We start from the raw sequence: 19,106 nt of genomic DNA on the forward strand, positions 1-19,106 counted from the left end.
TCCATGTGCAACAGTATCAAAAGCCTTTCTAAGATCCAAGTATATAATATCAAAGCTATTCCCTGCATCCAGTTCTTTTGTGACTGCATCATAGTATCCAATCAAATTGGTCAGGCAAGACTTCCCCTTAACAAAACCATGCTGTGTCCGAGCTATAACTGAAGTGGCGCCTCCGTAGCCAGGTGGGAAGGAGCAGTGGTGCGTTAGCACACGCTTCTTGATTAGACCGGGGTTCGAGCCCGTCACCACCAAATATGGAGGATGCGGAAAGGTCAGGGAATGACCACCGCATATCCCGGAGCAATATGGCCTTAGTTGCTAATGCTCCTAAAAACCAAATAACAACAACAACATAACTGAAGTCTTGTCTAAATGATCCTGCAGTGCTTCTTTAACCAGTGCCTCCATTAATTTTCCTGGAACAGAAGTTAAGCTCACAGGTCTATAATTACTTGTGTCAGCCTTTGATCCTCCTTTGTGAAATGGGGTCACATTTGCACATTTCCAGTCTATGGGTACCTCCCCTGAGTCCAAGGAAGCTCTCATAATTATGGCTAAGGGTTTGCTTACTTCCTTTGCTGCCTCCTTTAATATAACTGGATAGATCCCATCCACCCTGGGTGCCTTTCTTGTGTTTATCTTCAACAGTTTCTCCTCCACTTTACTCCCAGTTATTTCAAGATTCTGTAGCTTACTGCTAGAGTTGAATACACCTCTGGCATTCCCCTTGCTGAATAACTCCTCATGTGTGAATGTCGATGCAAAATATTCATTTAGTTTGTTAGCTACCTGAGCAGGATCATCAACAGTTGACCCATCAATATCAAGTGGACCAATCTGATTCATCCCCTTCCTTCTAGAGTTTACATAAGTAAAGAACTCTTTGCTGTTTTTCTTTGCATCCCTTGCCAAGGATTTCTCGTAATCTGCCTTCGCCTGCCTAACCTCCTTTGTAACTTGGTTGCATATCAACTTGTATCTATCATAGGCTTCTGTGTCATGTGTTAATTTGTAAGTATCCCATGCATTTTTCTTCTCTGCCATATGCCTCATTAGTTCATCTGACATCCATTTTGGCCTAAACCTTGAACAATATTTCTTAGTTGGTATGTAAAGCCTAGTAGCTTCCAAGATAAGTTCTTTGAATGCTTCCCATTTTGAATTTGCTGTTGGTAACATCATCAGTTGGTCCCACTGTATAGAATTTAAATACTGTCTCAGTCCATCGTAGTCGCCTTTACGGAAGCAATAACCCTTCCCTTTACCCCTAATGGTAGTTACCTCTTTGAGTAAGTCCCACTTCAGCACACTGTGATCACTGCCACCTAGTGGTTCATTTATCTGCAGATTCTTAATGCATGAAGAATCACTGCTGATAATCAAATCAAGATTACTACTCCCTCTAGTTGCCTCCCAAACATGCTAATGTAGAAAACAATCATCCAATAAATCCACAAAAGCCCTGCTAGTATGTGAGTGACCAGCCAACAAATTCCAGTCAATATCTGGGAAATTAAAATCTCCCATTATAAGACTCTCTGATTTACTGGCCCACTCTATTTCCCTGTACAGTTTCTTATTATACTCATCAGAGTCATTAGGCCTATAGCACACTCCTACTCTCAATTTTGATCTCCCAATGCTTATGTCACACCAAACTGACTCAACACTGCACTGTCCAGCGATGTCGACTGGCTTCACTTCCTTGGTTTTTATGTGTTTCTTAACTAATAGCATAACCCCTCCCCCTTCCTATCCTGTCTATCCTTTCTGTAGACGTTGTATTCCCCAAATTCCAGTTCTGCATCCCTTATATCTGTGTGACACCACGTCTCTGATATCCCAACAATATCTGCCTTTGATGTTTTGAGCAATACCTCAAATTCATCAAATTTATTTACTAAACTCCTAGCATTGGTGTACACGCAAGTATACCTGCACCTGTTTCTATTCTTAGCTACCCCAACACAATCCATATGTTTACTTGTACCGCAATGGCTCCCAGCAGTCTCTGAAATATCATGCATCTTGTTTTTCAGGCTTCTGCTCATTCTAATAGAAGCAGTGCAAGAATCTCTTTCACCTCTGCCAGTGGCTACTGTCAATCTATTGGTCTTTGTCTCCCCCAAGCTAGCAGTTTTCCGACCCACCTAACACTGCCTTGATAGCATCAGCAAATATTCTTGCACCCTTTCTATTTAAGTGTATCCCATCCCTGTAGATGTATCCCCCCATCCCCGCATCTATGTTAAGTGGTCCAATCTGATTCATCCCTTTCCTTCTAGAGTTCATATAAGTAATGAACTCCTTGATGCTTTTCTTTGCATCCTTTGCCAAAGATTTCTCGTAATCTGCCTTTGCTTGCCTAACCTCCTTTTTGACTTGATTACAGACTTTTTTATATGTGGCACTGCCTTCTGTGTCGCCTGATAATTTATATGCATCCCACTAAAGGAATTGTACTCCATTAAAGCACCTCACTAAGCCTCAATAATTGCTAAACAATGGAAAAATATTATGCTGATACCTTTTGGACTGTTAACAAGTACTGTAGAATTTCTGTAACAAGTACTGTAATGAGGTAGAATTTCTAATAAATATTAGAAATATATTGCATATTATTTATATAAAATATATTATTTACACAAAATATTATATTATTTAAACAAAATATACCATTTGCATATTACTTATACAAAAAAAGTGTTTTTACTAACATACTTGAGCTTCAGCGGAGGTACCAGTAAGAAAGTCTATAAGTCCTTTGGCAACCCAGCTGGCACTTGTTTCTCCCGGATGAACTCTTGCAGTTATCATTACTACACGCTTCTAGAGAGAGAGAGAGAAAAACAGGGAGAAAAAGTTATTAAACTGATGAAATTTATGTGATGTGATGTCGTGGTAGGTGACATTTTCTCCAATCTAGCATTCCTGCCATATTCTTCAAGTCTGATGTAGAGCTTGCACAACACCTGCCTATAGCATTTTCCCCATTTAACAGTGTGAAAAACACTACATTTTTACAAATTGGAATAACATACCAATGCCAGAGGACCATCTGTTGCATCTCACACCTGGTGTCACAATATAATAACTAATTTCAATAAAGTGAAACCCTGATTGTCTGTGCTAATAACAAGGAGTGAAATGATGGTAATCAAAAAATACAATTTATTCACAGGAAATTTAAAATTTGTATATAGTAGAAATATATATATATATATATAAACCTAGGGAGGATATAATCAATTAAAAAAGATTTTAATCAATTTAATCACAGGAAATGTAAGATGTGTATGTACCGTGCTCTTAACTACAAAGGAATTCTGTAGTCTCACAGTCATTGTTATTGTTGTTATTTGGTTTTTAGGAGCATTAGCAACTAAGGACATATTGCTCCAGGGATATGCGGTGGTCATTCCCTGACCTTTCCACATCCTCCGTATTTGGTGGTCACAGGCTCGAACCCCAGGCTAATCGAACCCCCCCCCTGCTGCTCCTGCCCACCTGGCTACGGAGGCGCCAGTCTCACAGTCAAATAGAAAAGAAAATTCATTATTTAGTGCTGGGTCCCTTATTATTTCAAAAGATATAAACGATAACGGTGAGGGTATTATCAAGTTTAATGATGATACAAAGGTTGGCAGGTAGTTTAATGACATAAAACAGGATAGGCTACTGCAACAAGGTCTGCACAAATTACGTAGCCAGGCTGAGAAGTGGCAATTCAGATTTAGCATTATTAAATGCAAGATATTGCATTTGGGTAGCAGAAATTAATTTCAGAATAACATACCAATTGGGTGATAACACACTGAAGATAGTGGAGAATGAAGAAAACCTAGGGAGGTTAACTGTACAGTCCAACGTCTGCACTACAATTATGCAATCCAACAGTCTGACACTGCCAGCAAGAAGGTGATTATCACAATGTATAAGGCAATGATTAGGCTGCATCTTCAGTACTGCATACAGGTGTGAAAGCTTCATTTTAGGAATTATGTAGATAAGTAGGAACAAGCAAAGGGCAACAGCATCAGTCAAGGGGCACAAAAAGGAACTATTACCAAGAAAGACTTGAGTTGTATATCAGCATAAATTGCCGTTCTTTAAATTGCGACAAACTGTGCTTTGGAAATTGCAACAAGTCATGAAGAGAATTCAGCATGCTAATCAGATTATGAGAAGCTCTGACTAAGAATGAAAGGAAAAGTGGCAAAGAATCTTTGCTTATGTTAATACTACAAGAAAAAGCATAAATCGTATCTGTCCACTGGATACAAATGGCATAACTGTTGGTGAAGCTGTTGAGGTTGCTGACAAACTGAATAGATATTTTGCATATACATTACAGTCAACGGAGTTATATGAAATATTGCAAAGAACAATGGAATGCAATGAATATTTTTATTAACAGGTCCCGCATATAGTATACTCATCCTCTATTTCCAATAATCATTTCAATAATAAACGAATAAAAACACAGAATAGTTTTCAACTTTGAAGTTTAACCATAGGTGAAACTGTGCGCTACACAGTTCCACATTTTGGCCCCAGTGGGTGAGTCAATGCCTAGTTGGCAGGTAGCCAATACACATTTTTTAGGTGATAAAAAGAGTCAAAGGAACTGCGGAGCGAGCAGTGCCGATTTGAACAGTGAACCAAACTTGAATGAAAAAGTTATTAATCTATTTTCACCAGATAAAATCCAAAGAATGGATTTTATTTTTAAATAAAATTTCAAGATTACCCAAGTCTGTTAATGGTAAGTGTCCAGTTAATGTTTCTAGTATTTTTAACTTGCTTCTTATTATTATTACCATCTATGTCTACATGTCTTATAACCAAGGCAATTTAATGTAACTTTAAGAAGCAGCACCCCCATACACCAGAGTCATGAGCTGCCACTGATTTATAAGTGAAGAAGTTTTTAGAGCTGAGATGCCAGAAGTATATCAAATTACAGGTGGCAGCTAAATGATTTTAAGATAACTGAGAAGGTGGAAAAGAAATTACTATTAGTCATATGGTGCAAGGAGATCCTGAAATTTTGTTGCATCAGCTAAAAAAATTAATTAATTAAAAACAATAACAATAAATAAATATTAAAATAAAATAAGCTACCCATTTGACACCCTCATAACATAGGTATCTGTCCAAATGACCTTTGAATTTCCCCAAGCTGTCAGCTTCAATCACCCACATAGTCAACACTTATTCCAATAATTAACAACTTGCTGGCTAAAATACAACTTTAGCATTAGTAGTGGCAAATAATGCAAGAAAGCAAGCTTATACAGCATCAGCCAAAAAAAACAAAACAAAACACACTTCCCATTTCCTATTCATTTCAAGAGCTTGTCCTTGAATTTATCCCTTCATTGGCTGCAGCAGCAAAATGAACATAGCTGGTCACAATGTATCTCTCAGTTATACTAGGTTTCATATCGAAAAATTAAAGACTGTTTAAAAATCACTCTAGTTTATTCATAAATAACATAAACAAGAGTTTCAAACGTTTATTCATTAAGAAATTTTAATTTTTATATAAATGTTTTATATTTTATATAAAAAATTATTTTTCATCTTCTAGTTCATTGAACATTGCATTTTCTAGAGCATGATGGACAAATTATTTCTGCATGCTCTAAGCAGAGGTACTGCTTACAATTTATGCAAGAATGCAGCATAAGCCATAGGCTTCCTTGCACCATGTAGCCATTACTAATACTAATATCTTGTCATCTGGGTTCTCTTTGTTGCTTGCCAACAATTAGTGCTAATGCTCTCCCGTTCTGCACTTGTAGAAGGCTCAGTACAGTACTCTGTAACCTTAGTTGAAGGGAAGTTACAACTTGATGGACCTGGCTCCTCAGCCACTAATTCTGCAGAAAGTTGCCTGAGGAAGAGTCTGGGTTACTTCTTTTCATTTCCCGTGTATATCACTTGTGCATTGATTCCGCTAATGTTTAGTATAGCATAGAATATCACCATCGGCCAATGATGACAAGCTCGTGCCACATTGTAAGGTGCATAAATCTGATCCGCAGTATCTACTCCAGACTTGTTTGCATTATAAAATGTTACAATTTCTGGCTTCAGCTGATCACCTGTTTCATGGTTAATGGCATTATCAAAATGCAAGGAGGAAATCAAGATGACGTTCTTTGATTTCTTCAGTACATAAGAAACAATTGCTGCTTCTTCCCTGAAGCCAAACAAACTCGATTTTTCAGGTCGACTCTTGGCTAACACAAATTTGACTGGAACTTACAGTTTGTTCTTTTTTATCATTCCAACATAAGAGAGTTTCCTTTTTCTGAGTTCCAAAACCAAACTGACATCAGTAAACCAATTATACACCATACTGTTCTGTCCAGTCCCATGGATAGGTTCTGCCAGTCTTTTGACAACATTAGCCGGTCTATTGCTGATTTGGAACGGACCTTCGGGTTGCTTCCCTGCACATATTTCAAGATTGTAAGAGTACAGCACCCTACATCTACTAAGGCATATATTTTTTGATTCTGTTGCACATGGAAGACTGCTGCAAAAATTGGAGCACTGTGGCACTGGAGGCAAATTGCTGCTGTGGATAAAGGCAGTGGCGAGCTATAGTGAGCTCACAAGAGCCCATTCTTATTTTTTTTTGAAAAGTTGCAAGCTCATTGTTGAGATGATCATTTATTTTATAAATGAAATCCTGAATGCAAATACTGAGTATCCAGAGCTGAAACTTTTGTCTCAGTGGAAAGACGATGAAAACCAAATAAGAAATTTAAGTTTTCTGATAAAATATGAAATAAAAATTAATGATTTTAGAGATTTTGCAATTAGCAGTGCTGAAGCTGAGCGAGCTTTTAGCCTAATGAATAATATTGTGTGAATGAATAATTTTGACAATTAAACACGTTCCAGATATGATGACCATACATCTAAATGGAAAACCATTGCTTCAATTTGATCGGGATCGTTATGTCAAATCATTCCTCTGTAATCATCACTCGGCTACTGAGCAAAGCAGAAGATCGACAACAAATATTAATAACGAAGTAAATTTTATATGGCAAATTTTAGAATAAATTTTTCTTGATATGGGATCTACTTCATGTTATTTTTTTATTTGCAATATTAAAATTTTATCATGAAAAAAATTTATCCATTATATTTCCCTAGTTGTTACAAAAAAGACGAATAAAAGAGTTGTGTGTTTGCCGAGCATGTGCAGTAGATAGTTTATGTGAAACAAACTATCTACTGACAGTTTATGTTTCATAAACTATCATAGGAGCATGTATGCTTGCATGTATACCAATACTAGAAGTATAGTAAATAAATTTGATGAATTTGAAGTGTTGATCAAGACATCAAAAGCGGATATTGTTGGGATAGCAGAGGAATGCAGAGCTGGAATTTGGGGAGTACAATGTGTACAGAAAGGATAGACAGGATAGAAAGGAAGGAGGTGTTATGCTGTTAATTAAGAAAAACATAAAATCAAAAGAAGTGCACCCAGTTGATATAGATGAACAGTACACTGCCGAGTCAGTTTGGTGTGACATAAGCACTTCGAAAGCAAAAATAAGAGTAGGAGCGTGTTATAGGCCTAATGATTCGAATGAGTACAATGAACAATTGTACAGAGAAATAGAGTGGGCTAATAAATCAGAATGTCTTATAATGGGGGATTTTAACTTCCCAGATATTGACTGGAACTTGCAGACCAGTTAGTTTAACTTCTGTTCCGGGTAAAATAATGGAGTCACTAGTTAAAGATGCATTGCATGATCATCTAGTCAGATTTTTGTGGATTTATTGGATGATTGTTTTCTGCAGCAGCATGTTCGAGAAGCAACCAGAGAGATTAATACTCTTGATCTGGTTATCAGCAGTGATCATTCGTGTATTAAGAATTTGCAGATAAAGGAACCACTAGGTGGCAGTGATCACAGTGTACTGATGTGGGATTTACTTAAAGATTTAATTACCATCGGGGGTAAAGAAAAGGGTTTTTGCTTCCGTAAAGGAGAGTACAGTGGTCTCCGACAGTTTTTAAATTTTGTACAGTGGGATCAACTGACGATGTAACCAACAGTAAATTCTAAGTGGGAAGCATTCAAGGAATTAATCGTGGATGCTACTAAAAGTTTCATACCTATTAAGAAATATTGTTCAAGGTTTAGGCCTAAATGGTTATCTAATGAACTAATGAGACTCGTAACAGAGAAGAAAAATGCATTGGTTGCATATAAATTATCAAGCGACTCAGAAGCCTATGGCAGATATAAGCTAGTCTGTAATCAGGTCACAAATGAGGTTTAGTAGTAGTAGTAGTAGCAGTGGCATGTGATGCAAGAAAGCAAGTGTATGAGCTTATGCAGCATCAGCCAAAAAAAAATCACACCATTCCCTCCAAATGCCTGTCCAGTACCTCCTTAAATTTATTCAACCTATCAACTTCCACAACGACAGATGGAAGTTTTTTCCAGCAATTAACCACCCGCTGGCTAAAGGCAAATTTCCACACATCTATTCTACATCTGTCTTTTCTTCATTTGAATTTATGCCCCCTTAGGTTCATAATCTGAACAAGTGGAAGGATCCCATCAGAATTCAGCGTGCTCAACCCATTCAAGGCCTTATATACCTCAATCAGATCACCGCACAGATGCCTAGTCTCCAGCCACTGCAATTTGCAGAACTTAAGCCTCTCTTGGTAAGAGAATCCCTTCATTCCCCTCACCAATCTTGTTGCCCTCCTCTGTACACGCTCAAGTAAATCTACATCCTTCCTAAAATGAGGCCTCCAGACCTGTACGCAGTAGTCAAGGCGTGGCCTGACCATTGCCTTATACAGAGGGATAATCACCTCCTTTTCCCTGCTAGCAAAATTCCTATATATCATTGACAAAACCCCATGACCTGCCCTGGCAGCCTGTCTGCATTGCTCAGAAAACTTCATATCTGACTGCACAATTACTCCCAGGTCTTTTTCGTTTTCTACCACCTAAAGTGTAGTACCACACAGTTGGTACGTTTCTCTGGGGTTACTTCTACCCATATGCAGTACTTTGCATTTCTCAAGGTTAAACTTCAGTTGCCACTTCTTAGCCCATCTGCCCAAATTATCTAGATCCTGTTGCAGCAGCACACTGCCATTACTGTCATTAACAACCCTGCCAACCTTTGTATCATCTGCAAACTTCGACATTAAGCCTAATATACCTTCATCAATATCATTGATAAATATACAAAACAACAGTGGACCTAACACCGAACCCCGTGGGACTCCACTAATAACATTAGTCCAAGAAGAGCAGCACCTATTGATTACCACCCTCTGTCTTCTCCCACTTAACCATCCTTTTATCCATTGTAGCAACTTACCCTTAATACCATTCTGCTCCAATTTGTACAATAGTCTTCCATGCGCAACAGTGTCAAAAGCTTTCCTGAAATCCAAATATATGATATCAAAATTATTTTTTGCATTCAGTTCCTTTGTAACCACATCATAATATCCTATCAAATTTGTCAAACAAGACTTTCCCTTAACAAACCCATGCTGTGTCTGAATTATTGCTGCAGTCTTATCTAGATGATCCTGCAATGCATCTTTAACCAGTGATCCATTATTTTACCCAGAACAGAAGTTAAATTAACTGGTCTGTAATTACTCGTGTCATCACCCTTCGATCCCCCTTTGTGAATTGGGATACATTTGCACATCTCCAGGCCGTGGGAACCTCCCCTGAGTCCAAGGACGCTCTCATAATTATGGCTAAGGGTTTGCTTAGTTGCTTTGCCACCTCCTTTAATATAACTGAATAGATCCCATCCACCCAAAGTGCTTTTCTTATGTTTAACTTCAACAATTTCTCCACCACTTTTCTCTCACTTATTACAGAATCATTAAGTATCCTGCTACAATTTGATAACCTTCTGCCATTTTCAAACCTTAATAATTCCTCATGTGTGAATGTAGATGCAAAATACTCATTCAGTTTGTTTGCTATCTGAGCAGGATTATCAACAGTCGAACCATCGATGTCAAGTGGACCAATCAGATTCATCCTCTTCCTTTTAGAGTTCATATAAGTAAAGAAATCCTTGCTGTTTTTCTTAGCATCTTTTGCCAAGGATTTCTCGTAATCTGCCTTCACCTGCCTAACCTCCTTTGTTACCTGATTACAGACTAGCTTATATCTGCCATAGGCTTCTGAGTCGCTTGATAATTTATATGCATCCCATGCATTTTTCTTCTCTATTACGAGTCTCATTAGTTCATTAGATAACCATTTAGGCCTAAACCTTGAACAATATTTCTTAATAGGTATAAAACTTTTAGTAGCTTCCACGATTAATTCCTTGAATGCTTCCCACTTAGAATTTACTTTTGGTAACCTCGTCAGTTTTTTCCACTGAACAGAATTTAAAAACTGTCGGAGACCACTTTAGGCAGGCAAAGGCAGATTACGAGAAATCCTTGGCAGCAAGGATTTCTTTACTAATATAATAACTCTAAAAGGAAGGGGATGAATCTGATTGGTCCACTTGACATCGATGGTTCGACTATTGATGATCCTGCTCAGACAGCAAACAAACTGAATGAGTATTTTGCATCTACATTCACACATGAGGAATTATTAAGGTTTGAAAATGGCAGAAGGTTATCAAATTGTAGCAGGATACTTAATGATTCTGTAATAAGTGAGAGAAAAGTGGAGGAGAAATTGTTGAAGTTAAACATAAGAAAAGCACATGGGGTGGATGGGATCTATCCAGTTATATTAAACGAGGCGGCAAAGCAACTAAGCAAACCCTTAGCCATAATTATGACAGCATCCTTGGACTCAGGGGAGGTTCCCACGGCTTGGAGAAGTGCAAATGTATCCCCAATTCACAAAGGGGGATCGAAGGGTGACACGAGTAATTATAGACCAGTTAGTTTAACTTCTGTTCTAGGTAAAATAATGGAGTCACTAGTTAAAGATGCATTGCAGGATCATCTGGACAAGACTGCAGCAATAATTCAGACACAGCATGGGTTTGTTAAGGGAAAGTCTTGTCTGACAAATTTGATAGGATATTATGATGTGATTACAAAGGAACTGGATGCAAAAAATAATTTTGTTATATCATATATTTGGATTTCAGGAAAGCTTTTGACACTGTTGCGCATGGAAGACTATTGTACAAATTGGAGCAGAATGGTATTAAGGGTAAGTTGCTACAATGGATAAAAGGATGGTTAAGTGGGAGAAGACAGAGGGTGGTAATCAATGGGTGCTGCTCTTCGTGGACTAATATTATTAGGGGAGTCCCACAGGATTCGGTGTTGGGTCCACTGTTGTTTTGTATATTTATCAATGATATTGATGAAGGTATATCAGGCTTAATGTCGAAGTTTGCAGATGATACAAGGGTTGGCAGGGTTGTTAATGACAGTAATGGCAGTGTGCTACTGCAACAGGATCTAGATAATTTGGTCAGATGGGCTAAGAAGTGGCAACTGAAGTCTAACCTTGACAAATGCAAAGTACTGCATATGGGTAGAAGTAACCCCAGAAAAAATACCAACTGTGTGGTACTACTCTTAAGGTGGTAGAAAATGAAAAAGACCTGGGAGTAATTGTGCAGTTAGATATGAAGTTTTCTGAGCAATGCAGACAGGCTGCCAGGGCAGGTCATGGGGTTTTGTCAATGATATATAGGAATTTTGCTAGCAGGGAGAAGGAAGTGATTGTCCCTCTGTATAAGGCAATGGTCAGGCCACACCTTGAGTACTGCATACAGGTCTGGAGGCCTCATTTTAGGAAGGATGTAGATTTGCTTGAGCGTGTACAGAGAAGGGCACAAAGATTGGTGAGGGGAATGAAGGGATCCTCTTACCAAGAGAGGCTTAAGTTCTGCAAATTGCAGTGGCTGGAGACTAGGCACCTGCGCGGTGATCTGATTGAGGTGTATAAGGCCTTGAATGGGTTGAGTAAGCTGAATTCTGATGGGATCCTTCCACTTGTTCAGATTACGAACCTAAGGAGCCATAAATTCAAATTAAAAAGGACAGATGTAGAATAGATGTGTGGAAATTTGCCTTTAGCCAGCGTGTGGTTAATTGCTGGAACAAACTTATATATTGAATATGAATTTAAAGGGCTTTTTTATTGTAAATATTTTATTGATCATTCACAAATTTTCATAATTTCTGGATGACAAGATACAATGGATTTATGATAACTAGAGTAAGAGATGTATACTTGTGATTGCAACATATCAAAATGTCTCTGGAAAACACGTCAATTGAAGTACCGACCTTATAGTTGAAGTGACATACGCAGTTGTTACGGGCACCTAACAATGGAATGTAACAAAAATGTGAGAAAAAAAAAGAAATTTTTGACAAATATATGTATTGTTCCAGTCATATGATAAACAGTTGTATTGTTGCAATCATATGACAAATACTTGTACTGTTGCAATCATACAAAAATTCTAAAAAGTTAGAACTGCAGACACTATTGTATCCAGGTATCATCGTAAAGGAAGGCATGACGACCGGATTTTTAAATTTTTTTTTTTTTTTTAGATAGACCTAGGAACATTATATACATACACTTATATGCATGGTTAAGGGGATAATAATCCCCATGTGTCCCTCCTGAATCCTCCCCTGACTCAAGATATCAACCAGTCATGAAAAAGAGTCACATGCTCTAAGTGTAAGCATGGGAAGTGCCTCTGGTGGAAGCCACTGATGCCGTCACTTCCGTGACTGATCAAATTTACTCGGTAGAAAGTCGAAAAAACTACGAGCTCATTTTTAAAATATTCACAGCTCACCACTGGATAAAGGGATCGTTCAGTGGGAGAAGACAGAGAGTGGTCACGGCTCTTTGTGCATTAATGTTATTAGTGGAATCCCCTCAGAGTTCAGTGTTGGGTCCAATGTTGTTTTCTGCATGTATTAATTATATTGATGATGGAATATCAGGCTTAATGTCTGTTTGCAGACAACAAGAAGGTTGACAAGGGTTGCTAATGACTAATGACAGTACGTTACTGCAACAGGATCTAGAAAAGTTGAGCAGCTGGGCTGAGAGGTGGAAACTGAAATTTAACGTTAACAAATTTAAAGTACTGCATGTGGGTAGCGGTAACCACAGAATAAAATATCAACTGTGTGGTACTACTCTGAGAGCGGTAGAGAATGAAAAGGAATTGGGGGTAATTGTGCAGTCAGATATGACGTTTTCTGAGCAATGCAGACAGTCTGCAAGAGTAGCTCATGGTGGGGAGTCAATGATATACAGGAATTTTTCTAGCAGGGAAAAGGATGTGATTATCCCCCTGTATAAGGCAATGGTCCGGCCACACCTTGAGTACTGTATACAGGTCTGGAGGCCACATTTTAGGAAGGATGTAGAGCTGCTGGAACGAGTAGAGAGAAGGGCAACAAGATTAGTGAATGTAACAAAGGGGTGGTTTTATGAAGAAAGGCTTAAGTTCTGCAATACAGCATCTGGAGACTAGGCACCTGCGAGGTGATCTCACTGAAGTGTATAAGGCCTTGAATGGTTTGAGCATGCTTAATGCTGATGGGATTCTTCCTCTTGCCCAGATTAATCGCCTGAGGGGACATAAATGCAAATTGAGGAATGACATTTGTAGAATATGTGTGTGGAAATTTGCCTTTAGCAAGCAGGTGGTTGACTGCTTGAAGAAACTTCTATCTGTTGTAGAAGTTGACAGCTTAAATAAATTCCAGGCAGAACTACATTTGGAGTGAATGGATAGGTGAAATGGGAAGGTTTTTTTTTTTTTTTTTTTTGGCTGATGCTGTAGAAGCTTGCTTTCTTGCATCATATGCCTCTGCTAATGCTAAATTTGAGTCCATATCTGTTGGGCTTTGAAGGTATATAACGTTTCAAATCACATTTTCCTCTGAAGACCTCTAATTTCTCATCAATAGATAGGTTCTGATCCAGAGGGTAACACATCTTGCAGTTTTTCACAAACTCAATGAATTTCTCTCTTACAGGGGCGAGGAGATCAAGTTTTCTTCTCTTATCCCTTGTTGCTCGATCATTAAATCTTATACACCTGATAAGGAACTTGAAGCATCTCTGGTTCATTACTAAGCGAAATTTTGCAACACCATTTCAATCAGTTCCCCATAACTCTTCCAATCTCTGCTTGTTACTCTGAAGTGTTCCAGCTAAATAAAGAAGGCCAATTAAAGGTTTTATCTCAGTTTTGTCAGTAAATCTGGCATCTCTTTCTCGGCTGTAGTTTGACTGAACAATCTGAATATACTGATTTGTGTATTCAACAATTTTATCTGTAATAAGGCAATTCCATGCTTCGGAGGGTGTGCTGGCATTTCTTGCTTGACCAATAACTCCAGGCAATTTTGTTAAAAGATTTTGAAATCTGCACTGAATTTGTGTTAATCTCTATCAACGTCCACTAGAACAGGTACAAATGAAATTAGTTCCAGCAGTCAACTACCTGCTGGCTAAAAACAAACTTTCATGCATGTATTCTACAACCATCCTTCCTCAATTTGAATTTCTGTTCCACACATGTGCATAGTCTGAGCAAAAGGAAGAATCACAGCAGCATTAAACTTGCTACAACCATTCAAAGCTTTAAACACACCAATCAGATCACCTCGCAGCTGCCTAGTCTCCAGATGCTAAAATTTGAAGAACTGAAGCCTCGCTTTCTTTTGGTATGAGCCCCTTTGTTCCACTCATCAATCTCACTGCCCTTCTCTGTACTCATTCCAGAAGTTAAATATCCTTCCTAAAATAAGGCCTCTAGATCTGTATGCAGTTCTCAAGACGTGGCCTGACCACTGCCTTACACACTGGGATCATCATCATCAGCCATTTTCAATCCACTGCAGGATGAAGGCCTCTCCAGCAACTTTCCAGTTTATTCTGTTTTGTGCAATAGCCATCCAGTTACTACCCATAAACTCGTGACTTTCATTTGTCCATCTCCATTGTCTTCCAGGTTTTCTTCTAGCTCCTCTTGGGTACTATTCTGTTATTTTCTTAGTTCCTCTGTCATCATGTCTTTGAGTTATGTGTCCTTCCCAAGACCATTTTAGTTCTTTAGTTTTGATAAGAATGTCCTTTACTTGGAGTTTGCTGCCTAATTCATGTATTTGTTGTTGTTATTTGGTTTTTAGGAGCATTAGCAACTAAGATCATATCGCTCCGGGGATATGCGGTGGTCATTCCCCGACCTTTCCGCATCCTCCGTATTTGGTGGTGATGGGCTCGAACCCCGGTCTAATCAAGAAGCGTGTGCTACGCACTGCTGCTCCTGCCAATTCATGTTTCTCTTCTTATCTAACAGTCTGATTCCTAACATAATTCGTTTCATTTTTCGCTGTGTAGGTGATCACCTTGCACCTGCAAGATGATCAGATTGAGGTGTACAAGGCCTTGAATGGTTTGAGCAAGCTCAACACTGATGGGATACTTCTGCTTGCTCAGATTAGAATCTGAGGGGGCATACATTCAAATTGACTCTATTTGATGTGCTGAAGTTTGCCTTTAGCCAGCGGGTAGTTTATTGCTGGAACAGACTTCCATCTGTTGTTGTGAAAGTTGATAGTTTAGATAAATTTAAGGTTTAACTAAACAAACATTTGAGTGACTGGATGGGGTGAAATGGGAAGGTTTTTTTTTTTGGTTTTTTTTGGCTGATGCTATATAAGCTTGCTTTCTTGCATCATATGCCGTAACTAATGCTAATATCTCTATTATTTTAAGAAATTAAAGACATTTTACTTGATATAGATTGGAGTGCTTAAGTTTTCACTTTTCTCCAATTTCATTTATCTATGCACCATGCCACTAAAAAAACAACTTAGAAGTAATCCAGTACATTAGTCTTCCTTTTTTTCTCATTTCTGAAAATTAAAATATATGCCTAGCTGAGAGGTATACAGCTTTATTCTAGTGAGGGCTTAAATATATAACATCTTTTCATGTCAGTCAAAGTTAAAACAAAAAAAAAATTTTACTATATAATTAATATAAAGCCAAAATATTTGTAGTTTTTAATTTTTTTGTCTTTCAAAGTATATAGATATGTACAAACCTAGAAATAATAATTCATCAAGCAGATCGATCAAATACAAAAAAATAAAAAATAAAAAATTACCTTCACATTATCAACACTTGTTCCATCAGAAGTGATGGTCAACACTGGTACTAAGTTCCCAGCAAGGTTCGGCACAATACACGCTGTTTACATATAGAAGCAATTGCTTCATTGCTTTGTAGAAAAGACATGTAATCCTAAAGATAATATTAACATAATATTAGTGATATGTATAATAAGATGGCAATCTAATTCATTTCTATCTGATGAAGTATATGAAAAAGAGTACAATATGAAATTAAGTTTCCATTTATCTTTAAAAAAAACTTTTGAAATGAGTATTTTAATATTAAACATCATAGAATCATCTTTTTTAATGAAAAAAAAGTGTTATTTGCATACAAGACCATTTTCTTCTTCTTTTTAGTCATAATTTAAAACATGTATAAGGGCAGAGCTGGGAAGAGGGAAGAAAACTTTTTTCGCACAGCACATGAATACCTCCACACAGGTTATAATTTTTTTAAGAAATCCATAAGAAGAAAGGTTATTCCAAAGAAACACAAGTACAGAGATGAGAACCTTATAAGAAATTCACATACAAATCTTAATTTCAGTTTATTAAATAAAAAAAAAAAAAGCTGCATAATATCTGTATGATACTATGCAGCATTTGCTGGAATACCAAGGCTAGGAAGTTATATAGCTTATTGCATAATGAAACCAACGTGATAATCTAGAAAAGATACAGAAAATACAATACATTGCCATACAAATACAACACAAACACTAAATATATACAATAAATACATCAAATCCTACAAGTACAATAATTAACAGTGAGTGAACATTGAATAAAAATTATCTGTGTAAATCTTAACCCTTCGGTGGTAGCATTCCTAAATGTTACAAAATGGTGGTGCAACAATTTGTGAAGGTTTACATCTGTAACCTTTCACACTGAAAAAGAAAATTTACACTTGTGACAGGTGTAAACTTTGTTTAGTTTCTAAAACAGTACAGTACAGGTTTTTCTTGAGATTTCCAGGTCTGTGTCCATATATTTTTCAGAGGCTTTTCGAATGACATTTTTAGTCACTGTGTGGAATTTTATGCAGGTGATAATTTTCATTTGATGGATGTCTGGCAGTTTGATCAGCACATTCATTGCCCAATATTCCAAAATTTCCAGGAATCAAAATGATTTCCCACAGGGGAAGGGTATATGGAGGTATCTTGATAGATTTTATCCATATTTAAGTTCCACTGTGAAAGTATTTCTTTAGTCGTATGCCAGCAGGTTTGCATATGTTGGTTTGTTCTCATATCGTTTCCCATTTTGGAGTATACAGGTATTGCCATGTTGATGTTCTGGAAGGCTTTGAATTTTTGCAGTGTAGTTCAGAAGAAGAAGAAGAAGTTGTCTACGAAGGGCTGAGTGGGAGTTCATAAATCTCTGTGTATGAGACTGTACACAGGCATGTAGGAAATGCTCTAGAAACAACACATAATGCACTGTGATGGATAGGATCTAACCAATTTAGAACACTTTTCCTCGCAGCACAGTAGATGGCAGAAGTAGATGGTAGATGGGATATCATCTTTTAAGGGCACAAAAGGTGATATAGTTGTACACGTTGGCACTAATGATATCAAGAGTAGGAGACCGGCAGAATTACTTAACAAGTACAGGTCACTGTTGAAAAAAAGCAGTGAATTAGGGTTGAATTGAAAGTGTCTGCAATTCTGCCAAGACACGACAGGAGAGGAGTATATGATGAGAGCCTTGTCGATCAATTCGGCCCTGGAAAGATTGTGCAAGGCTCAAGGGGTAGAATTTTTTCAGCATGGACTGTACTTGTTAACAGGAGAGACTGCTTTTACAGGGATGGGATACACTTAAATATAAAGGGTGCAAGAATATTTGCTGATGCTATTGAGGCAGTGTTAGGTGGGTCGGAAACTGCTAGCTTGGGGGGAGACAAAGACTAATAGATTAACAGTAGCCACTGGCAGAGGTGAAAGTCTTGCACTGCTTCTACTTGGATGAGCAGAAGCCTGAAAAAACAAGATGCAGAGATATTCAGAGACTGCTGGGAGTCGTTGCGGTACAAGAACACATGGGTTGTGTTAGGGTAGATTAAGAATAGAAACAGGTACTTGTGTGTACACCAATGCTAGGAGTTTGGTAAATAAATTTGATGAATTTGAGGTATTGCTCAAAACATCAAAGGCAGATATTGTTGGGATTTCAGAGACGTGGTGTCATACAGAAATAAGGAATGCAGAACTGGAATTTGGGGAGTACAATGTGTACAGAAAGGATAGACAGGATATGAAGGGAGGTAGGGGGTTATGCTATTAGTTAAAAAACACATAAAATCCAAGGGAAGTGAACCAGTCGACATCGCTGGACAGTGCAGTGTCGAGTCAGTTTTGTGTGACATAAGCATTGGGAGATCAAATTGAGAGTAGGAGTGTGCTGTAGGCCTAATGACTCTGATGAGTATAATCAGAGTCTTATAATGGGGGATTTTAACTTCCCAGATATTGACTGGAATTTGGGGGCTGGTCACTCACACACTAACAAGGCTTTTGTGGATTTATTGGATGATTGTTTTCTACATCAGCATGTTTGGGAGGCAACTAGAAGGAGTAATACTCTTGATTTGATTATCACTAGTGATTCTTCATGCATTAAGAATCTGCAGATAAATGAACCACTAGGTGGCAGTGATCACAGTGTGCTGAAGTGGGATTTACTCAAAGAGGTAACTACCATTAGGGGTTATTGGGTTATTGCTTTCGTAAAGGGAAGGGTTATTGCTTTCATAAAGGCGGACTACGATGGACTGAGACAGTATTGAAATTCTATACAGTGGAACCAACTGATGATGTTACCAACAGCAAATTGAAAATGCATTCAAAGAACTTATTTTGGAAGCTACTAGGCTTTACATACCAACTAAGAAATACAGTAAACCCCC

The 19,106-nt window shown here is 37.9% G+C and overlaps 1 protein-coding gene across 1 annotated transcript in view; it reads right to left on the reverse strand.

The window, feature by feature from the left end:
* The window catches only part of LOC150077305 (cytosolic carboxypeptidase 2-like), a 208,585-nt gene that overhangs the window by 132,317 nt on the left and 57,162 nt on the right, over positions 1-19,106 (reverse strand). The window contains 4 exon segments of the mRNA XM_090385851.1: positions 2,722-2,829; positions 15,835-15,854; positions 16,197-16,244; positions 16,247-16,316. Of these exon segments, the coding sequence (XP_090241977.1) occupies positions 2,722-2,829; positions 15,835-15,854; positions 16,197-16,244; positions 16,247-16,316 (246 nt within the window).

The sequence above is a fragment of the Mastigoproctus giganteus genome, chromosome 12 (genome assembly GCF_048544385.1).
Source record: "Mastigoproctus giganteus isolate SK-2022 chromosome 12, ASM4854438v1, whole genome shotgun sequence".
Taxonomy (NCBI): domain Eukaryota; kingdom Metazoa; phylum Arthropoda; class Arachnida; order Uropygi; family Thelyphonidae; genus Mastigoproctus; species Mastigoproctus giganteus.